General features: G+C 42.6%; 1 protein-coding gene across 5 annotated transcripts in view; it reads left to right on the top strand.

Annotated features, from left to right (window-relative positions):
- TRAK1 (trafficking kinesin protein 1) overlaps positions 1–17,607 on the top strand; it is a 114,090-nt gene extending 96,483 nt beyond the window's left edge. For 3 of the 5 annotated variants that reach the window (XM_075143186.1, XM_075143188.1, XM_075143189.1), the window contains 3 exons: positions 85–300; positions 8,897–8,999; positions 14,653–17,607. In XM_075143186.1, coding sequence (XP_074999287.1) covers positions 85–300; positions 8,897–8,999; positions 14,653–15,451 — 1,118 coding nt within the window. In that variant the 3' untranslated portion in view covers positions 15,452–17,607. Of the gene's footprint in view, positions 1–84; positions 415–8,896; positions 9,000–14,652 lie in introns of all 5 variants that reach the window. The other 2 variants (XM_075143185.1, XM_075143187.1) reach the window with 1 other exon arrangement.
- Positions 17,608–24,131: the final 6,524 nt, after the last annotated feature.

Here is a 24,131-nt window from a genome sequence, read left to right as displayed (position 1 = left end):
TGGATAAATGAAGTGGGATTTTTGCCTTTTAGATCCTGGATTGATTACTGATTTATTTTGGTTGTCTTTGTTTTCCCTTTCAAGGTTCTGCCACTTTGCACCACTGGCAGCAGCTGGCTCAGCCTCACCTGGGCGGGATCCTGGACCCAAGGCCCGGGGTTGTCACTAAGGGCTTCAGGACACTGGACCTGGACCTGGACGAAGTGTACTGCCTTAATGACTATGAGGAAGATGAGACAGGTGACATTTCTTACAAGGGCCTAACTACCTCGACGCCAGTTCAGCACACAGAGACCTCAGGTGAGAGGTCACAAGCACAAGTGACTGTTTCAGACAACAAGAATAACCCCCGCCAATCTCAGGCTTTCACAGAGGAGATGCAGGAGTCCGCGACTGACGATGATGAGGGGTCTGGTGAGGGAAACTCATTAAGTCCAGTAAAACTGACATCTTTACAGGATTTTGATTACTGGGCCATTCTCGCATCTCTCCAGAACAGCATCCATAGTATTGCTTTGTGTGTAGCATCTGCACGTTAATGCGTGCAGTAGTTAGAACATAACCATTCTAACATTGGCTCAAAAATCCTTTCTTTAATAATCTTTTAATTTGACTTTTTTTCAGTAACAGCATCTATGGTCAATATTTTACTCTATTTTGATAAGAGAAGGCTGCTAAAAGGAAGTGGTTCGTTCACAAACCTTTGTGGGGCACGTATGCAACTTGTATGTGTATTTAGTGCAAGCTCTTCAATGTATATAATGTGTAGACGATACATATTTTGTATGCCTATAGTACAGATATTCTTCTGTTCATAAGAGGTGATGCCATGCTTTAGATTTTTGTACTTTGGAAAAAAAAAAAAAGACTAAATGATGACAAAAAGTGCATCTAAGTTGCCTTTGCTGAAACAAATGGAAGTGCCTTGAAAATCAAGCAAAGAAATTCTGCAAGTTTAATTCAGTTACCTCAGATACAGTTACCTGTTTTTAAATTCCCTTTGAGATAAAGAATTAAGAGGATGTTTTTGTGCAGAGAATAATGACATTTCCCTCATTCCCTTTCCACCACCCTATTAAATTCTATCCTTCCTATTTATACCATATTAAGACTTAAACACTTTAAAGTGACGCAGTACTGCATGACTTATTAGATACTCTGAACTGACATTTGCGGTCTACTATTGCACGAGGCTACAGGTTCTCAGACTACAGTTGTGGTTTGAGTTTTTGTGGTTTCTTTTTTTGTTGTTGTTTTTTTGGGGGGGTGTTGTTTGTTTTGTTTTAATAAGCTATATAGGAGTGTTAGTCTTCATTAAGATTTGCCACTGGTAAAGAATTATATTTAGTCCAGAATCGGAAAACTACCAGAACTCCTTTTTCTTCAGACATCTTGTTTTCACATGTATACTTTAAACGGGGACCCTTCCTTCCCCCTCCTTTTTCTGGAATAGATCATAATTTATTATTTGACTGGTCTTTGGAAGATTAGATTGTCTCAGGGCTAGACAATAGTATTTGTTATTTTCATTAAGTGCAGGGTATCCTCAGCTCTCACTAAAATGGCAGTTCAACGCTTTCAGCTATTGAATATAAGCTACTTTTTGCAGTCAGTTGTATTAAGATTAAACTTAGAATCATAGAATCATTTAGTTTGGAAAAGACCCTTAAGTTCATTGAGTCCAATCGTAACCTAACACCACCAAGTCCACCACTAACCCATGTCCCTACGCACCACATCTACAGGTCTTGTAAATACCTCCAGGGATGGTGACTCAGCCACTTCCCTGGGCAGCCTGTTCCAACGCTTGAACATTCAAACTCTTCAACTTCCCTTTCCATTGGCAAAAATTGTCTTTATTCTATGAGATCTATTGCCCAGGGATAATGATTATATTAACTTTTTATATTAATATGAAAATAAATAATGCCTTCACAGGAGTTGTGTACAGTTTTGGATATTATCCAGGTGTTTATCATTTTTAAGTGTCTAAATAACAGCAGCAAGAAAAGCTGGAGATATAGAAAACATGGACTGAAATAATCAAAGACTGAAATAACTGGCATTTTTTAGGGTCTATGGAATAAAAGATTGCAGAAGAGATATGATTAATTTTAAAATGTGTTGCTGCAGAGAGGAAGGGAACAAGCAGTTCTTCATGTACTCAGGATACAGTAATTGTGCAAAAAAAAAGCTATTTGTGTTACGCTTTGGGCGTAAGAATATTCAACACAGGAATATGTCAAATTTGGAAACCTTATTGTCACAGACTATACATAGACAGGGATATAGATGTAGTTTAGAGGTTTTGGTTGTTTTTTTAAGAACAGATTCGTAAAACATCTGGGGGTAATGATTTGGAAGAGTTCCTTGTTTGGAATAGAAAAATAAATGTAGACCTGCGCTATGGTTACAAACTAGCAAGAAAGACTAGTATTTCTCTCCATTTCCTTTCTCCATTACAATTTGAATACAGGTCACTGTTATTAACAGGTTATTCACCAGTAACTCCTGATTTTGCCTGGGAGAACTCTAGTATAATCTCAGACAAGATTTTTAAGCATATTTCCTACCTTATCAATTGGCAAGTAGATAAAATCTATGAAATTGTCCTAGTAATCTTATTTCATTGTCTATTGTTTGCTGAGTAATTTTGATACATTACAGAAATAGAGAATTGGTCAATATGAATAACTTTGATGTGTAGAATAAACAAATGCACTGAAAACTTCAATTTCCCATTCTTTATCCTTCCTCCAGATTGCCCAGCTGCTTAGGATTTAGGAGTATCCATGAGCCACCACATCGTTATTAGTTGCGTTGCTCAAATGAAGTAAAGATATTGCTGTATCTGCTTTTCGTTGAAGCAATTTGTCAGGTGGTATACAAGGAGAAGATAATTGTGGATGTTTTCAGAGTAGGCACTTACTAATGTGACAGTGCTTCTTAGGATCCACCATCTGCCCACTGAAGAATACTTTTCGGGAGGAGAGGCGTGTGCTTAGCTTATGAATTTATTTTGTATTTCAATATTGTGCAGCCATTGCTCCTCTTGAAAAAACCTCTTCAGCATTCTTTCTACCTCGCCTAGATTTCTCTGTAAGAAATGCAATGCAGGTAGGGGTGTGTATCGACATGCATTTCCTTAGAGCGCTGTCACAAGCGCAAGGTTATGACCTCATTGCTTGCATGATTCCAGGGGAAATTCCAGGCAGCAACATACAGAATAAGCTCTTGCTAGAGAATGTGGAAGCAAAATAAAAAGGGAAGGAGAGAAATGTCTTGGATACAATGTTCAGTGACGGTGCTTTTGCTTGTAATCCAGGATAGCCATTTTGTGGGCATGTAGAGTGCTGCTTGAGATGAGCCTTAAGAGAAGTCATGTTAACATCCAGACTCAGGAGAACAAACATTGCTGGTAGTGCCAAAAATGTCTTGTAGCCAAAATAAATGTATTCAGAACAGAGTATCGGTTGTTTCTTGTTGAGTGATGGATAGAGTCAGAAATCATCCTGACTAAATATGAAAAAGTTATGATCCTTGAATTTTCCTGTCCCTATGTTGAGACCTGTAGTATCCATTGATACGTAAAATAACTTCCTCACCATATATGCAGATTGTATCTCAATTATGGCACTGAACATTTCAGAAGAAATTAACACACATGTAATTTATGACCTGCAGTTGGTCTGTCAGATCTACATACTGTGTGTGGGCTCAGTAATTTAATGGAAGATTGTAAATTCCAGAATCGCAGTTCTAGCCTAATACCCAGGAGTAGTTTGAAATTTGTGTATCACTTGAGTAGACTCTCAGCATAATTGGAATGGTAAAGAAGTTACAGGACACGGCATTGTTAATACCATCTAGGACAAGTAATTTTTGTAGCACAAATTTTTAGTAACCTCAATATATTTTTTTTATTCTTTGAAAGAAACTGTAGTATATTATAAAATGTACAGAATCTGTTTTGGGGATAGGGGTTGTTGGTTTTGTTTTGTTTTGTGTTTTTTAATTCATTGCCTTTCAGGTTTCCTTAAACAAAAAACCCTAAGCCATTCAAAGCACGTAATAATATTGTGAATGTTCTCATTTTGAAGTTGGAAGGGCTACACTTGATTCAGCATGCTAGTTTTGGGTGCATGAACTGGTCTTTCAGTACTTGTTAGTTCCACTGGTTGATTGCTTTGAACAGACATGTGTGCAGCATTACGGGATCAGCCGGCTTGTTTTTCATGTTTAGACCTTAACAATGACATGGAGATCTTTCCAAATAGGTGCCTAAAATAACAAAAACACATAATGAATGTCTTATATTTGAGTTGGTTTTAGCAGGATTACTATATATGCTTCTAAGAGGTTACCGTTGTACAGAAAAGCAATAAATGTTGTAACTCTTCTTAGAACTAAGGTATTGATGCATATTTAAATATATTTTATTTTCAAATGGCATGAATATTTCACAGTAATTACTTCTTTAAGAAAAATCTGTCAGCATTTGCTATCTGTGCTGTTAAAATGCTAGAATTTTAATTTGGGAGCTTAGCCTGCATAAAATCATGTTGAAGCCACAGGAAATCCATTGAAGTCTTTTTACATCTGTGCTCCATGGTTATATACATATGAGAAGGAGACCTCAACCAGAAGAAAGCTAAAAAAATACTGTCCAAAGAATACCTGCCTTGGTTCAGTTTTTCATCTCTTGCTGTTTCCAAAGGCAAAATAAATGGGAATTTTAGAAATGCAGATATTCAGAAAATAATTTTATTGTCAATTTTTTTAGAAACATAACAGGAGTAACGCTTCTGGCACAGACGTATGGATTCTTGGAGGTTTTGAGCATTCACGGTTACCCCTGAAACCAGTGTTTTCTGAAGGACATTCCAGCAGTGTTTTCTGAAGGACATCTGAAGGCACCTAAACGCCTTTAGGAGAGCACCACGCTCACATTTTACAGCTGTTGTGTTTATCACCCATCTCCATTTTGTTTTAGTAGTTAACCCAGGCATCAGCTCCATCATACCCTATATTCTCCCTGTTCTGTCAGCCAGGAGTTTTCAGTACAGGTAGCACTGGGTGTCAGAGCTTTCACCTTCAGTCACCTGGAGGGGATGAAGTCTGCTGAAATCTTGTCCTGTGAATCCTAATGGGCTGTTGTGACTTAGTTTTCAGGAAATTTCACCTTACCAAAGAATGGCGTTGGTGGCATAGACCGGCAAAAGTGAAGTCCTTAGCTTGTATCCCAAATGACGACACTGGAGGAAAAAAGTGCCTCTTAATGGTCCTTCATTGTTATCCTCTTCCAAACCAGGCAGAGTTTTTTTTTCTACTCAGCAATAAAATAAACTTCTGATGCTTTAAAACACCATCTCCATCTGTTGCTCTAAGGACTCCCCAACCTGATTGTCGTTCCATCCCTGTCTCACCAGCCTGTGCTAAAGAGATGTCCAAATTCCACTGCCTTCTCTGCTGAAAGAGCAGGGAACCAGGTTTCCTCCTTTTGTTAAAACATGCCAAAGAAATTATGTGCAGTGGCTTGCTTCAGAGTTGGGCTAAAACTTTAGCTTTGTGCCAGTCTGGATCAAGCCACATTCTGAAGATTTCTGTTGTTTTTTGTTGGGTTTTTTGTTTGTTTTTGTTTTGTTTTTTTTTTTTAAAGTTCATTTTTGCATAAATCTGTATTTGCCAGAATAGATATTTATATAAAATGCAAAGATTTACTGGCCGCTGTGAGCTCTCTGCCTCCTCAGTATTCATATAACATAACAGTGAATTTGAGTTTGGAACCAACGGTACAAAAATCAATGGTGTTTTAGTATAGCTGCCTCTTAAAAATCTTCCTCAAACTTAGTTTGTCTGATGCCTTTATGTGGATGGGGCAGGCCACTGGTTTACCTACTGTAACTTTGTACCTTTCTCTGCACAAGCTGGTTAAAAATCCAGATTAAAGAGTCTTCTGAGGGTTCCCTAAGCAGAAGATTGTGGCCTAAACTCATCTGTTCTGCTGTTTGCACAACATAAGCTCTGAGAACTGAAGCTCAATCTGAAACAGCTCTGAGCTATATAAAATCAGCTTTGTGTTTTGAGTGGGGAAAGCTCTGTTTTACCAGAAGATGGAGCTCTCTGCAGCCAGTTTGACTAGTACCTGCCTTTTTTTGCAATATTTTAAAACATATTTTTACAACGGTGTTTGTGCTTACAGGAGAGTCTCTTTCAGCTATAATGTTTTGCATTTTTTTCCAAAATGCCTAAGAATTGTTTGAGAAAGCTTAATAAGGTAAAGAATCATTAATTACTGAGAGACAAAACACGATCCACCATCAATCTAAGGTTTAGCTTGAATTTTAATTTAGGCGAAAAATGCACATACAGTTTAGTTTATGGTTTCCTGATGGATGAAATTACATGATGTTTCTGTAAATTTTGTTAAACACTGAATTATGTACAGATTCTGTTTCATATAGATATGAAGCCTCATTGTTAATCATCTACTACTTTGAAAAAGAGGGTGTAAATAAAACATTTGGTTTCAGACACAGTCACATGGAGCAGATGTTTCTATTTAAAATAATACTTGGCTGTACGTATATGTGAAGATAGTCGTCTCTTTTATTATAAACTTATGTATTACTTCCTCACAAACTTATACCAGCTCAGGAGATGGCCATTCTTATGTGAAATTACTAGGTTAGGAATTAATCATTTTGTTTCTATTTTATAAACTTTGTTCATTTACAGCAACAGGTTTTCACTCTCTTTGTATGTGTCCAAAGGATGGAAAATGCTACAGCAGTATGATACACCCCATTGTTGACTGATGGAGAATGAAGCTGGTACAGGACTTTCTTAGTGGTATTTGAGGGTGGAATACATCCTTGGAAATTGATTTTTTTTTTTTTAAATAATTTCAATTTGTTTCCTCTTATTAGAGTCAGTGATTTCTCTACTTTTAGCAGCCTTCTCCTATCTCTGACTCATTAATAGCAATGAGTCTTGCTTATGCTAATGCAGCTATGTATCTTCAGTGTGCCTGTTTCCAATCTGAGGGGATGCCCAATGGATATTACAAATGGGGAAGATGCACTTACTGTATTACAGCTATGTGCTTTGGGTTGAGCTTGCAATCTTAAACCAGCATTGCTTTATTCTGTTCTCTATTCATCATCCAGGGATAATAGCTTTGTTTCTACTTGATTTATGTTGAAGTCCTGTGTTTTCTCTAAATAACCAATTTTTTCATGTCCAGTTATTTGAGCTTTTTCTCCAGATTTTCTTTTAACTCTTTGCAATATGGAGAGAATCATGATTGCTAGGCTGTGCTCCCTTGTACTAGCTTTTATAGTGCTCACACTAATCTCTAAAGCAACTGGATTCCTGAAGCATCATAATTACCGTCTCTGGAGGTGAAGTAGAGCTTGTTGTTATGTTATGCTGTGCTAACATTTGAGTGTGTTAACATGACACTCCAGTGGGTTTTTAGAAATATCCTTCTTTAATGTACAGCAGTACATTCCAGCACTAACTAGAAGTTCTCTCACATTGTTTGCTTAGCCACTTCTGCTTCCACTGTTCACACTCCCCATGCTCTAGCCTTCACACACTGCTTATATGTGTTCTTAAAGGACTACCTAACTGCACACACTATTTTGGAGCTGTGATACTTTATATATGAAAAAGGGAACACAGCCACGATTAAGACTTGTCTTGCTTCTGCTAAGCATCTCTGGAAGTTCAGAATGGTGTCTGGTCTAGTTGGTCTGTCTGTCTGTCCTTTGCAATGTGTTGAGTACTTGCGTACTGTGGTATTAAAATGTGGCTTAATCGGGGAATGGCTCAAAGGGTTGGGTAGGACTGAGAGGGAGGGGGCTGCACACGGTTTTATTGTGCATGTCTTTTGACCACTGCTAAGTTTTGTTACTAAGTAAGAGAACCTATGCAATCATGATATCTTTGATGGAATATTTAACTCTGAGTGTTTTTCAACGAGCTTTTCAGATGCATGGCTCTTAAATTTTGTAGTTATTTTGCAATGGCCGCAGCTGCATTATACAGCAGGTTAGTATATTCACAGAAGTATGTCTGCTAAGAAGAAAGAAATTGGCCTAAGTTCTTCGTTTTTTAAATTGAGCTGTATTGCTTCTTTCCCAAATTACTGATATACTGACAGAGTGGCATCTTTACAGCCGCATTTGTGGAGAAAATTATTTACTACACTGTTTACAAATATTCAAAAACTGCTATATTGTGCAGCTGAGGATGTACATTCTTAAAGAACCTAAACACATGCACAAGAGAAATGTCACAGATGTACAGTAGTGGATCCAAAAAACTACCACTTTCCTTCCTGTGGATGTGAAAAGTCAGAGACAGAGAAACAGTAATATGTTTATAATAACCCCTCCCTGCCCCAACAATCTATATTCCTGTAGCATTAGCAAGCTGGATCCATTACTGAGAAGTAATGGGGATACCTTTTTGTGGTTCAATCTAAAAGCTGAAATGCATGAGCATTCAGAAAATCTTAGTGCTCCTGAGCTGGTACTAGAAAATGCTGCTTGTAATTTCCCACTGATGCAAGTTGCTAGTTTAGATGAGGACTAGCATTTCAAGCACTGCCTTGCCTAAATTTGGTTTGAGCAAGGGTTATCTGCAGTGTTAGTGACAACGGGGGAGTTTCAAGCAGACCCTTTTAGCACTGGCCCTGGAGTCCTAGGTGTGTTTGTTTTGGAGAACAAGTGTCTGTTAGAACACTGTAGCGCTTGTGTATTTCACTTTTCTTGCATTGATCCCATCCGAGGTACCTCATCACTTTTTGCATCTGTCTTATCAGCACACAGAAGTTTGGTTTTCCCCTTTTCTGTGTAAAATGCAAAGAATTTGCTTTTTTTTAATTTAGTACCTCATCCTGGGAAGTGCATGTCACAAACCAACTCCACCTTCACCTTCACCACCTGCCGCATTCTGCACCCTTCCGATGAACTCACACGAGTCACTCCAAGGTAAGGGTTTCCCGTGATGGCAAAGCCTTCAGCTCTGTCAGAGTTTTCCCTGTAAGGAAATGCAAAGTAATGGCATAAGCAAAAGCATTAGCCGCATTGGTGAATTACAACGCACCCTCAAGTTATTCCTCCCGTTTTGAGTTACCTCAACCTGATTTTATTTGAGAGGCATGTGTAATGTTTTAGAAAGCCATCCAAAATATCTTAGATTTTGTTGTCTCTAGTTAAAATATTGCAGGATCAGACATAGCTAAGTTGGCTTCCAATATCCAAACCTGACTACCCTGGATCCCAAACTGGTTGTAGTCCTCATGTGTGAATGTGCAGAATGTGGTCTCTCACAAAAAATAGGAGAGAGATTTTTCCGGGGAGGAAAAATCTAAATCTTTGGTGCAGAAGAAAAAGGGATGCGCAAGTAAAGAAATCCAGGAAGTACATGAGGAATGGAGGAGGAAATATGCTTTAATCAAAAACAGGGAGCTGTCTACTTTGTTCCTTAGTGTAATTGTTGGAAATGAGTTCATAGTAGCCAGACTGAAGCTAATGAACGGGCTTAATAATAGCAATTGGCATGTATACGCAGTACATGCCGATAGAAGGCAATTCTATAGTCTTACAGAAGGTGAAGATCTGAGAACCAGAGAGGGTGAGTGAATCTCATACCTAAAGAGGGAACTTTTCTTCCTTAGCAAATCAGTATTTAAAGAATGTTTTTTTCTGTTTAAAGGACAATGCCTCATCGCTTTCTCTGCCCCTTCCAGCTCCTGTGTGGGAGTGTACCATTGTGTAGGTCCCCATTCAGAGATGATGTGTCTAGACCTGTTTAGACATGAGATGAGCACTGATTACCTAAGGAACGCATGAAAAGTAAGGGTATTAAATATGAAAACCTGCGAGGTGGAAAGGAAATGGATGATGATTAAATGTAACTTTTCTAATTCACTTTCTGAACTTACTTAATTAATCGTGGCCTGGCTGTTTTTTCTTTACTCTTATTCTGTCTTCCTCTCCCCTCAACACTGTTACTGAAGAGATCCTTTTATATGGCTGCAGTTCTATTTTAATTTTTTTATTGTTGTTGAATTGCTGTTAATTATGGTAATAATAAACTCCTTGATTACGTTGGTTGCTAAATCTAACTGACATCTAAATTCAGTACATTTTCAGGTGCCTTAGTTACGCCAAAGATCATCATTCTTTAAGGAGGAAAAAAAAGCAAAATAAACAAAATGATGTTTTCAGCAGACATGTTTAAGGAGCTCCTCCTTACCAACTATAAACGATTCTTCACAGGTCATGTGAGGAGGACGAGGAAACTGCATTATGTCTCGTTATGCTGAGAGGAGGTATAGGGCAGACACTATGACCCAGCGTGGCAGGGGGTGAGCAACACTGCCAACAGTGTCTGTGTTGGCAGGGTCACGTACAAGGAATGCTAGTGTGTGTGGCACCAGCTAACCCAGAGAGTTTTGATATTTACCTACCTGATTGCGTTTCAACCTAGCCTCTAACCCAGGTGACTAGCTCTAACCTGACTAAATTTTATCTAGCTAAATGAGGTGCTCATTTATTTGTTTCTTTTCTCAACCTAACCCTGAAACAGTCACTGGGCTGAGTTGCTGAGGCCAGTTTGAGTCTGTTTCTGTGGTTGTGTCCAGGCTGCTCTGCAGCGTTGGTTCAGTTTGATGGGGAAAATATTTCCTGGTTAAAGCAATACCAAAATGATCAAACAAACAAAGCAAGCAACATGTACATAACAACCGCTTTCTTGCAGGGATGTCTTTTTTTTTTTTTATTGCACTGTAGTGTGTACCTGTGCTGACAAATTTGTAGAAATACTAATCTAAATATCTGTGCAACTGAAATCTGGAGCTGTTGGAATTAATAAGCCATTGGGGTACTGTAGTTTTCATCTTGTGACTAGGATATCTTAGAAGCTTGATAATTAATACCCTATGTCTGGGTTTCCAAAATGTATTTGGTCCTACCCTGTAGAAAGTTAATTCACGAAAGTAAGTTCTCTTTCTCTTTTTTCTCCCTCCCTCATGCTTTTCAAGATGACCTCTGTATTTCTGTGTTTAGCCAGTCTGGGAGATGCATCACAGTGGCTGTCACTGCTCTTTAGTTCCACCATGAACTGGAATCAGAGCTATGAAGATGCAGCTTTAGTCAATGCTTAAGAGAAGAATTGTGAACTAACTTCTCCTTTCCACTCAGCCTTGCCTTCAGAGTGCGTGTGTGCGCTGCTGCAGTGGGCATGTGTGGCCTCCTTAGCTCTGCTGTGAGGAGTCCTTCTCCCCTGCTGCTGGTTCAGTCCAAGCAGAATGAGGAGGACGTAAGGAGAGCTTGCCTTAGCACATCGGCCACGTGCACTGGCAGCCACAGCACACAGGGGGGTGCAAGAAGACCCATTCCAGAGCCACTTAGCAAGGTTGCTTTTCAAATTACACCAACTCTCAATACTAGTTTTCTCAAACGTGTTTCACTACAGTTTGCAAGTAGGAATATATGGGATTCCTCCTGTTGAATCGCAACTGCAGGGTAAAAATCATTTGGCAGTTTCACTTGCTTATGGTAGAAGTTGGTACAGTTCCAAATCACTGTAGAGATCATGTTGATCGGATCCTATTTAATCATGGAGAGAAGACATGACTTGAAACTTCATATGACATCAGGCTAATATTCCCTTAATAAAGGAGTGCCTTGAAGATGTTAAAGTACTGCTGATTTTTAGAAGATCACTGGACAAAAGTTTGTAGTGTTATATTAACTCGTGTCAGCTGATCGCTGTATACCATTAGATGAAGTTCTAAGCTCATCAGAAACTGGCTCAGAACAAAACATTGCAGGATGTCTAACCTGACATTCACAGTAGTTTTGGTTTCCCAGAGTTCATTAATATAAGGTGAAATGAACTCTGGGAAATTCATCAAATTCCAGCCGAGACATCATAGAATCATGGAACAGAATCATAGAACAGAATCATAGAATAGTTGGGTTGGAGGGGACCTTTAAAGGTCATCTAGTCCAAACCCCCTGCTGTGGGCAGGGACATCTTCAACTAGATCAGGTTGCTCAGAGCCCCATCCAATCTGACTTTTGAGTGTTTCCAGGGATGGGGCATCTACCACCTCTCTGGGCAACCTGTGCCAGTGTTTCACCACCCTCACGGTAAAAAATTTCTTCCTTATACCTAGTCTAAATCTACCCTCTTTTAGTTTAAAACCACTCCCCCTTGTTGTCTTGCAACAGGCCTTGCTAAAAAGTTTGTCCCCATCTTTCTTATAAGCCCCCTTTAAGTACTGATAGGCTGCAGTAAGGTCTCCCCAGAGCCTTCTCTCCTCCAGGCTGAACAACCCGAACTGTCTCAGTCTTTCTTCATAGCAGAGGTGTTCCATCCCCCTGATCATTTTCACGGCCCTCCTCTGGACCTCCTCCAACAGGTCCATGTCTTTCCTGTGCCGAGGGCTCCAGAGCTGGATGCAGTACTGCAGGTGGGGTCTCACCAGAGCAGAGTAGAGGGGCAGAATCACCTCCCTCGACCTGCTGGCCACGCTGCTTTTGATGCAGCCCAGGATACGGGGGAGCGCACATTGTCGGCTCATGTCCAGCTTTTCATCCAGCAGTACCCCCAAGTCCTTCTCGGCAGGACTGCTCTCAATCCCTTCATCCCCAGCCTGTATTGATTCCGGGGGTTTGCCCCGAGCCAGGTGCAGGACCCTCCACTTGGCCTTTTGTCCATATGGGCAAAAAGGATGCAATTCGTTCATTGGCCTGAGGCTTCTCTATACCTGGAAATCCAAGCAGATTGTCTCAGTGTGGCTTTTTGATGCATTTCTTGGTACAGAGAACCCAACTTAAGTTAAAGTTGCATGTTAGAGCTGAGCCGATCCAACAGCGTGGCTCTGCTGAAAAGGGAAGATCCCGCTCTTTCCCCTCTTCCCCCCACTCCCAGCCACTTAGTTTTCCTGCAGTCTTGCATTGGCTCTGTTTTTTCTCTGACTCTTTGCTGAGTGTCTTCTACTTGCTAACCTGGCAAGATGAAGAGGAAGATTTCCTTCTTTGAACAGTGGTGAGCTCTCAGGTCAGTGAATTATCTGTTAGCATCAAGTGTTACATTGTGCAAGACCCTTTAAATGCCATTAGAGGGGATTAATCCATGACTAGGAAATACTATCATGGAATTCACTTTTTTGTGTATGTATATGTGGCAAAAATCATCATTTCAGCATGGTTAGAAATAGTTGGAAAGCTTTTTTTTAAAGGTGCATGGAACCCTTGGGATTCTCCCAAATAGATATGAATTTGGAGTGTCATGGGTGTCCCACATGCCTTGTTTCTGCAACAACTAAGTACACCATGCCTTATTCAATGAATGGTATACCTTGGACCTGCCATAAATTTTGAGTGGGAATTATGCATAGGTAAACATGCTGTGGCTAGCAAGGAACAAGTTTTTTAAGGATGGCACTGTAGTGCCAGAAACACTCAAACCTCAGTATCCATGAGATCTCATATTGTGGCACAAAGGATTTGGAACGTCTCCTTTGTGTTGGTAATTCTTTGGAAATAGGTGCTGCATTGAGTCTGTGTTCATTCAGCTGGTCAGCTTGTAGGGAGAGGACAGTCTAGCAGCATGAATGTTATTTGATACGCCTCAGCAAATCCCAGCCCCTAATAACTGGCAGTAATGTGCTTAAGAAAACAAAATGGTGTAAGATAGCACTAAACATAAGTATGTAATGTCTGACACTTGTTCTAAATGTGCAGATTATTGCCCATTTAACGTTTTCTTGTCAACTGCCTATACGTCGTTTATTTTGAGAAGAAAGAACTGGAATTGGGGAGCAATTTAGCCATGTTTCAAACTGTAGAAATTAATGTTTTACGAAATTAACAGTAGAATGGCTCTTTCACATTTGGTTTGCTGCTGAGTTATCAGTTACCTATTGACCAATTGACAACCAAGAGCTTGACTGTATTTTCTCATCTCTCTTGATGACTATTCACACCACTGCACATCTCCATCAGAGATCCCCCATCCCCTTCCCCATAAATGAAAGCAAATTCAGCAGCAGAAGGGAAGAAGGGTTTGACCTTACAGAAGTCCATGTTGGTGCCAATGCCAACTTCCAGCAGCTTTGCTACAAATGCTTTTATAGCAAATACGTTCCTCTCCTCCCTTGCTGCTCTCTCTGCTGTGACCCAGCAGTACTAGAAGGACTAGCAGTTCTGTGTGCTCGGAAGTGACACTAAAAAGTAAATCTGTCTTGCTTATACTATCGGTCAAGTCCCCCAGTTTCCTTGTCTCATGGAAGCAACTGGGAGTTGTGACAGCCAGTAGATCAAGAAGAAAAACTGAAGGTGTTGATCACAAACCTGTCAATTTAATAGTTTATCAGAAGAAATGTGGTGGTGGTGGGGAATGCATTAATCCCATGAGACTGAGTGGTGAAGTATGCAAAGTGGAGAGATGCGTTTTGTAAGAGATGACCTTTTTGCACTTGTTATATTTGCAAGGAGCTGGGAACTGTCAGTTTCCCATGCACTCTCAAAATGGATAAAAGGCCCTGTTCAGGGTTAAAAATCTTGGCTTGCAATAGGTTTTAATTCCCTAGTGGAGAGAATAATTTGCCTGCTCTTTTGCTTTCAGCCTTAACGCAGCACCTACTCCAGCTTGTGGCAGCATTAGCAATTTGAAGGGCACCCCGGTGGCTACTCCCTGCACTCCTCGGCGTCTCAGTTTGGCCGAATCCTTCACTAACCTCCGGGAATCCACGACAACGATGAGCACGTCTCTGGGGCTGGTGTGGCTGCTGAAGGAAAGGGGCATCTCAGCAGCAGTGTACAATCCGCAGAGCTGGGACAGAGCCAGCAAAGGCACCCTCCTGAACACGTACCCCCCTAAAATGGCGATCATTCCTTCCACTCCACCAAACTCACCTATGCAGACACCATCGTCATCCCCTCCATCTTTTGAGTTCAAGTGCACCAGCCCACCTTATGACAACTTCTTAGCTTCGAAGCCTGCTAGTTCAATCTTGAAAGAGGTGAGGAATAAAAAGAACATCAGGAACAGTGAGAGTCAGACTGACGTGTCTGTTTCCAACCTTAATCTCGTGGACAAAGTCAAGAGGTTTGGTATCGCCAAAGTTGTGAGTTCAGGGCAAACGTCAGCTCCTCCTTTAACTGATGACCAGGGACCTCTTCTCTGTGGGGCACAAGGACCAGTGAGGGCCCTTGTTCCTGGAGGCCTGGCACCAGACGGTCTCCCATTGGGCTGCCCTGCCGTGACCAGTGCCATCGGGGGCATCCAGCTGAACACTGGCATCCGAAGGAATCGGAGCTTCCCCACCATGGTGGGTTCCAGCATGCAGATGAAAGGCCCGACGTCTCTCACTTCGGGGATCCTCATGGGAACCAAGCTCCCGAAGCAAACTAGCTTACGATGAAGGACTTTATTTTTACAGCTAGTCTTTTTAAATAAAAATATTCAGATTCTTTCTCTGATCTTCTTTTCCTTTCCCCACCACCCCTTCATTGCCTCTTGAGTTTGACAAATCAACTTCGTGCCTAATGGGAGAAATGTGTAAACTTTGTATAAAATGTGTAAATATGTACCAGATCTATTATAACTAATTGGATTATTTTACTGTTCAATTGAGTGCAAAAGGCTCTATGTTATGTTTGCTGTATTAAGGTTAATTTGCTAACCTTTTGAAAAGGTTTTTTTAAGATGCACTGAAGAAAACAAAAGAACAAAACCAACAAAAAATAACTTGACTAGGAAAATGTGGATTCTGTAGCTAGCCTAACTTGAGTCGAAGGTGCATGGGAAGCTATTGAATGTGTGTTGTGAGACCTCACATTACATCACTTGAAGCATGGGAGCGTTTGTGCTTTGTTAAATGCTGAAAAAAGCACTCAGTTTAACATGTGGTAGTTTTAATTTTGCTTCTGTAGATGAGCTGAGCTGAGTTATTGGAGTGCCTGGCTATTATGCCTGAATGGATGAAACTTTTTTTTTTCCTTTTTCTGTTCTGTATTCTCCTCCTCACGGAGGTGTTAAACTTGAACTAATACTGTATTGAGGTCAGCAGGCCTACTGGGTACCTGGAATATTGACATATTCCTACCACCTCTGTTTCATTTGGCACGCTTACACTCTGTGTGACTTCTTTTTTGGTTTTTGTTTTGCTTTTCAATGCTGCACTGGATTGTGGAAGGGAAAATGCTTTACTCTGTGGTGCTGCCACTGAAACACACTTTGTCAGTGCCCCCAAAGAAAACAGTTTTCACAACTCATGAGGTAAATAAACATGGCAGTGACTTCCTAGAAGTCAAAGTTGTGGAACAGATTGACAGATAAGAATGTTATAAAAGAACATGTAGTAAAAACAGTATTGGGAAAAGGCGTGTCCTTGGAACCTCAGCAGGGAACCACAAAAAACATTTAGCAACGGAATGGTACAAGCTGGAAAGAGCAACTTGCAATCCTCATGCTGAGCTTCAGGTTTCATGCATGTTGAGGACCATGGCCTTGTACGCAGGGTGAGGATATGCCCCACCCATTTTCTGTTTTCTTTTTTCAGAGAAACCTTTTTACCTTTAGAGGTAAAAATGTGGGCAAGGCTTTATGCCACAGTGTTTTTAAACTGAAAAAACACCTCCTAATACCAAACATATGACCCCCACTTTTTCAGAAAAGAAACAAAAGACCTCACGCAACCTTTAGTTACAGCCAGGCGATCCTAATTTATATTGCAATTTTCTTCTCTGTTTCTCCCAAACTTCTGCTGAGGGCTTGTACAAAGAATTGAAATATCCTGGAACTGGAGCAGACTGGAGGGAGCTTGCTTCTAGAGCTGAGCTGAGACCTGTATTTTTTTTGGAAGGGGGGCTAGAGAGGAGCGAAGGGGGGAGGGTTTAACATCTGCTTTCTTTTCCTTGCACTTCTTGTGGCATCTAAATCAAGCTCCCGGTTTGTTACCGTAATCACGTTACACGTAATTGCCGTGAATTGCCGTTTGTACCAGACTGTTACTAAATCATTAGCACTGATAATTTCTCATATAAATGAAACTGTCTTTAAGTCTTTGTGATGAGAGATAGGTGGGTGGGGTTTGTTTTTTTTTCTGAATGAAGTAGTATTGCGGTAGTGCTATGGACACTAAGGATATTTTTTGAGAAAGAAAAAAACACATCGGTCAGTTACTGCATGTGTTTGAAGACTTCTATTTATTCTATGAACTTAAAATGTTTTAGTAAAATGTCATCAGCTCTCTTTGCTGTTGTATGTGTGCACTTATTGCAAGTAAATTTAAGTATCTTTTTATTTGAATGTATCTTAAAACAGTAGATAGAATAACAGTTGATTCTGAAGAAAATCATAGTCTTAATGGACCATTTTATATACCCAGAGGAAGAAAGCAATACCATATGAGAACTTAAAGTGTAGAAGTTAATCATGCAATCGGGAAGTATTATTTAGCCTTTAAATAAGCAGTAGGAGCTGTCCACCCACCAGAGAAAGCAATTGTAACACATCGGAAAGATGACATTTAAATTTTTCTTCACTTAATATCAATAAAATAACAGAAAAGTTGCATTGTTGTGTATTATTCAACTTTTTTCCTGTTCCTTTAAGGAGATAAATATTCCACCTTGATCCCTTGCTTTCATCTCTCAGTCAAAGCAAAATAAGAGGCCATCACCAGGTTTGGTTTTTAAATTCTTAAGACACAGAAGTGGTTGAAGAGTTTTGAGATTTTAAGATTGCTGGAACTGGTGAAAGTTAGGTCAAAACAAAAAATATGGAAGTAAATGCAGTTTTTTATTTTGAGTTCCAAGAAAGCAGAATTGGATGTTGTGTGGTTTGTGGATTTTGAGCAGGAGGGAGGTGTGAACTCTCCTGCCTAATATGATGCAAAAACTGTAGTGACAAAATGTGGCAGTACAGAGTAAGGAGGAAGCATCCTGTGTTTTCCAAGAGACAGAAGTGAGGTCTGCTGTTGGCTAGTATCTTTGTTACTGAGGGAGGAAACAGCCCACTGATTAAATGCCAGGTAATAAGAAACTCAAAAAATTCTGCATACATGCTGAGAGCTAAGTAGTGATAAAAGAGCTCCCTGGAGGGGAGGGGGTAGTCTGCAAGTAAATCACAGAAAGATTAGACAGCCTCATGCATTGAGGAGAGGGATGTGTGTGAGGTTGGGAGGGAAATAATACCACTTACATCACATACTTGCTACAGAGAGAAAACCGGAGAGCAGTAATGCCAAAATAAACTTTTGGAGGGCTTGCATTAGTATGACGCAGTGCCACACGACAGCTGCGAGAAAGGCTGATGCCACTCTGCACTGGCACATCCAGGTACTGTGACAGTGAGTACAGAGACTCGTCCTGCCTGTCTGCCCAGCTCCGAGCCTGGGGGAGGCTGGTGATCGGAAAGTTAATGGTTAACGGGAGGGATTCGGGGAGGACGAGCACAGTGCATCCAGCCCTCCATGCCTGAGGACAGGCTGAATTAAACAAGTGCCACTCCAGGGAAGGGAGGGAGCTGAGGCTGGCCCATAGGGTGCCTATGGCTTTAGGATGAGTCGGATTTGGGATTCGGTTAACTCATGGGGGGGGTGTACATGTGAAATGGGAAGGAAATCTGGAAACCATCAGAGATATGTGCAGAAGAGAGAGCAAGGAGGGAAGCCCTGATGAGTACTTGTAGTGGGACCTATTAATTAAAGTTTGATGCTTAAGGTTTAAAAAGAGAAAAGTTCTACATGGATAAAACTGCATTCTGTTAGCGATAAATACCAGGATATTGTTCGGTCCATCTGGACCTGGTCTGTCCCGCCCTCCTTTAAAACGCAAATATTCACAGAGATGTAAGCCTAGAAGGACTCCCACTTCAATTGGAGAGTTTTGTCATCATAGGGTCTACCTGCATGTGTCTTATCCCAAGATTGTAGTATTAAGACATGAGCATTTTGAGGAAGATATTTTCTCCTATTATAGCTAAAAATAAAAAATAAGATTTTAAATAGTAATTCAGACTAGTTAAGTCCTTTATTTACAGGCTTGTATGTTTTATCTGGATATCGCAATGGACAAAGTCAGGTGCTGGTGGCCTCATGCGGCACCTTCCTGGGCCTTTGGGAGTGAGGACCCAGCCCTGCAAGTCCAGTTCCTGCATCCCTTCGGCTGTCTCCTTCGTCAGAAGCTTCAACCCCTGAGCTCCTTGACAGTGCAACCAAGGGACAAGTGACAGTGGCGTATGAGCCAGGAAAGGCAAAAGAAATGAACGTGCAGCAGAAAATGGGAAGGTAAAACTATTTGATTGCACCCAGGAAGGTTTGTAAGGCAGTTGTATGAGTGATGAAAATTAAGCGTAACGCAGTTCCCTGCATGGTTCTATACCAGCCTGGCTGCTGCTGTGCTGGGTAGCCCTGCAGAAACCCACCTCCCGGGGTCCCACCTGCTTCTAGAGGGAGCTGTTGGTTGTATAGATGCTTTCAAATGATCTTTCACAGCTTACATAAACTAATCGTAAGCCCTCACGAGCTGCAAACAAATGTTTGCTGGTTCTGCATACCTTAGCCAAGTAGCCTGCTGTCCTCGATTTTATAAGCTCTGTGTGTGGTGGGATTTCTCCTGTCCTGGCAGTTCTTGCTGTATCTGCAGCAGCCGCTGGCTTCTCTCTGCTTCTCGGAGCAGGGCACCCCAGTGCTCCCCGGCGCTCTCCATGGCTCACAGATTGCCCTCGGAAACCGCTCGCCCACGCAGGGTGGGAGCTGTTCTGCCGCAGGAGCTGCTGCGGTGCCTGCGGTGCAGCGAAGGGCTGCGTTCTTCACTGAGAAAGGAAGGTACGTGCTCGAGTGAAACATGCCATCGGCCCCCAGCCTGGGTAGCCAAGGATCAGCCCTAATCTTTGACACCGTATGAGCGTCTCGCCCCTGTTTCTGTGCTGTTACATGGCTCTGACCCAGGAGGCCGAAAAATCCCCCCGTGACACTGCCAGCGTTGCAGTTCTGCAGCACTCTGCTCGCTGCTTGCTCTCTTCCCTCCCCGCGGCAGCAGCCCTGTCTGTGTGCAACCCGGAGCCTGGGTTTGCCTCCCTGCCCGCTCCTCGTCATGTAAGAGCGCTGGCTGTCGTTTGCACAGCCCTCTCAGCTGCTGTCACTTCTTGCTGAGCTGCACTGGGCGCTGTGGCAGTGGTGACACTCAGGGTCCCGGGTGAGTTTTGTGTAACACAGGAAGCATCTTTTTTGAGTACCCCCTTTTTACATCTTTTCTCCTTCCCAAATTAATAGCTTTTTTTTCCCCTAACTCATCCTTGCTGGTGTGCATGAATGCTCCTGCAGTGATCGAAATAGTTAGCTTTGGAAAGAATAAATATGTGGGGTTTGTGGTTCATGCTGTACTGTTATTTTCTGACTTTTTAAAAAGTATCCAGAAGGGTGCGTGTAATGCTGGGTTTGCTCACTTCTTTGTTTGGAGATACACATCTTCTGTGCCAGCCAAGTGAACGGCGATGGTGTTTAATAAGTGAGTGCATGTGGATACACTGACTTTCAGGCTCTCGTGTATCTGAAGGTGAATACACTTTCCCAAAGGCTTTCCCAAAGGCCTGGAACTCTAGGGAAAGCTGGATTTTATACAACCATGACAATCCAGAGGCTTAGTATTCACTGAAGGCCCTACAGAAGAACTGGGTTTCAATTTTGCATTCCTGGGAAAGGAAAACTGATCAAATACCCACACTGACAAAGGCGGCCACAGGGAAACAAAGAGGGAGTAAGTGCAGCCCACCAAGGTCAAGGGAAATCAAAGCTGAGTCAGGCCAAACTCCTCAAGGTACAAAAGGAGCAACTGGAGATTGTGCAAGAGTAGGAGGTCTACCAGGGTGCAGGACTGTTCTTCTCTGTAAGGTGCTTCACCCTAGTGATTTCGGTCAATTCTGGAGGAAACACCCAGTTTCTGCTTCTGGAAACAATGCTGGTATTTGGAGAGTGTCTTAGTTTTTCCTTCAGGACAGTAAATTATGCCACAGGGTAACAGACTGCATGAGCCACCTGGAAACCCAGCCGGATGTATTTCATGCCCTTGGACAATTTCAAAGCAGAACAGAACTAAACCTCAGAAGGCCAAATGGCTGACGAATTGGTGCCTCTGCTCTGAAATGGTCCTCCATCCTTGCAATATCCAACTATCTCAGAAACTTTACTGGATGCATCTTCACTATACCACAGCAAGGAACGTGGTCATCACCTCTGAAAGCTGGGTTGCAGGCGAGAGGAGGGTGAGAACTGTCTATCTAAGACTGGGCTGTGAACACACAGGGTGTTCTTTGGAGAGCCAAGACTGGTATTTCAGCCTTTTGAGACTCTTCCCTCCTTCCTTTTGCATGTCTCCAAAGCACTGGATGGCCCCACAACATAACACTGTAGTGCACAGGCGTTTAACAGTTGCTCCCAACTTCCTGAACACATTTGTTGGCAGCTCCCCCACCAAACTGAAAAGTCCAGCAATGTCGGTGAGATGTGTCCTGCCTTCCTCTGGTACAGACAGGATCTGCTGCCTGTAGCTTGTATTGATGTTGAAGAATTAGCGTTGTTCAGCTGTGCTATGGCGTCTCGCTGGGTGCCATTCAGACCTGCTTTAATTCAGTTAAAACAAGCCAACTGAGACCACAGAATAGCAAGAAAAATAATAAAAGGCCTGAAAGTTATCGGTGTTTAGCAATGTCCTTAACTGTAATGTAGGCAGTGGGCTTTCATGTGAGAATGGCACATACTCAAGAAGCCGATAATGTTTGTATTTAAAAGATTATAGAGATTTTTGTCCTGCTGAAATAGGCTTCAAGCTGTGCTGAATCCAATTGCTGTTCAATTGACACAGGCACTTAGGAATGATTAAAGCTTTAACAAGCCCACAGCCAGATTTTTTTCTTTCTTTAAGAGAATTTTAATGAACTCAGGGGATACAAAAATCAAACACGCAGAAAAGCCTTTCACTGTACTGCTAGGACATTATAACATTCGCATTTTGTCTGACTTGCAAATTCCTCCGCTCAGGCCGTGGAGAGGGACTGCCTGGTTTGTACTCGGGCTCCTGGAGCTCGCTGAAGCGCGCAGAGCTGGGCAGCAGCTGGGAACATCTGGCTGCGGCATGCCCCGGCGCAGCCTGGCTGCTGCCCCGCGTGCAGCGAGGACGGAGGGGCCGCTGGTGCAGCAAAGCCTGGGAGAGCAGGGCAGGACCCACACGCGTTCCTGAAACGCAGCGCATGTTGCCGTGAGAGGAGACTGCGGTGCAACGGGCAGGCAGGCGGGCAAATTCGCCTTGGAAATCCAGTATCAGCTCCAGTGTCTCCGAATAGCCGAGCACTGGGCTCTGTGATCCGCATGCTGCTTTTTTGTTTTTAGCACTTTTTGTTTAAAGCATATGAAATACCGGGGCAGATGAGACTGTTCGGGATCAGGTGCGTTGACGTAGCTGAGCTTTCTCTTCCGCGCTGCCCCAGCTCCCAGGGAGAGCTGCCTCGCTCGGGGGGGGCTGCTTGGATTTCCCCTCGCTTGCCGCTTTTACCCTCTTTTCACGGTTGCTGTACGCATGGCCCTGCAAGGGCAGAGCCACAGGCTCGTCCCCGCTCATTGACACGGAGTTTGCAGTAAGCTGCTCTGTTCATGGGGATTTGCCCAGCACCTGCTTTGAAATTAAATTAATAAAGCTGGAGCAGAACTAATTGAATCAAGCGCACAGAGAAAACAAACTGTCTTTCAATGCAAAAAGGTATTGATTTGCTATTTTGCCAATGTTAATTTAGCCGCTACGCACGTGCTTCCATAAAGATGCATTTGAGTAGAGCTAAATTAAATGTCAGAGAGTTGGCAGTGCTGGGAAACTCCCCTCCCAGACAAGCACCCGGAGGTTGTGCCAATGCGCTGCTGCGTGTGCTGAAATCTGCAGGGCACTTCTCAGCCCAAAGCCTTTGCTGGGCTCGAGGGTCTCGTACCCAGCTGCAGGGGCTCCATCCCCGAGGCTGGATGATGCCCTGGGATGAGCATTGCAGCTGCCAGGGTTGCCTGACTTTCCCAAATTTGCTGTCTGCCCTGTTTAGCTCCAATTAGCACCTCCAGGTCGGGTGGGAGCTGAACGGTGTCTCAGCAGCCTTTACAACCTTCTGCCCCCTGGGAAATTTCTTCTGCTCCCAGAGGAGCCGGGGACCGAGGTTTTGAGGGGGAGGAGGAGGAGGACGCGGCTGAGCGGCTTACAGCCGGCTCCCCCTTGCCTCCAGGAACAGAGCTGTGCCCAGAGCAACGGTTCCTCTTACCTTAGCGGTTACTACAATTGTCCCCAAACCAGTTCTCCTGTGGGTGTTAAGAATGAAGAAGAGACGTCCCCTGCAGCTACAAGTTTGCATCTTAGCAGCACCCGAAAAACCATGTTAGTCCTGAGCTAGGTTTTAGGTGGTAAAGAGGGGCTCTGGCAGAATTTAGGCCTGTAGATCCTGACTTGCGATCCGGAACGGCTCCCTGCCCCGGCTCCGCTCCACGGGGATGCCTCACCCGAGCAGGGCTGTGGTGGTGCTGCTTTGCCTTGCCCGGGGATGCGTCTCCATGTGGGTTTGTCAGGAGGGCTGGGCGGTTCAACACCTGCCTGAAATCCAGGTGAGGTTTAGTAAGAAGCCGTTTTCTGCTAAAAGGCTGAGGGACGGGTGGACCCAAGAAGCATCTGCAAACACAGCAAACAGTGGCGGGATCAGGCCGGCTGCGGAGCGTGCTTTCATTTGACAGCTATTTCAGTGCCCAGTCAGAAGATGGCCCCCACTTACCTGCACTGGCTGCCTAAAGCCTTCAGTCTGGAGATAGTAAAAACAAATGGGATGAAATGATGTATGTTTTCAGTCCTCATTTGGATGCCAGGTGAGTCACCACCGCAAGTCCCTTTATTCCCCTGGTTTATTTTACAGCACCGGTACAGCTTAAATATTAAAACCAGCATGTGCAGTGACTGTAAAAAAAATTAGACCAAGTTTTGTCTGAAGCTCTCTGGCATCCAGGAAAGGTGGCAGATGTGATTACTTACAAATGTCACGCTGGCGGTGGGCTGGCAAAGAAAAATAGCGCTTTCTCT

Source organism: Calonectris borealis, chromosome 2, assembly GCF_964195595.1.
Source record: "Calonectris borealis chromosome 2, bCalBor7.hap1.2, whole genome shotgun sequence".
NCBI classification, from domain to species: Eukaryota; Metazoa; Chordata; class Aves; order Procellariiformes; family Procellariidae; genus Calonectris; species Calonectris borealis.
This window is presented reverse-complemented; position numbering and strand designations above follow the sequence as displayed.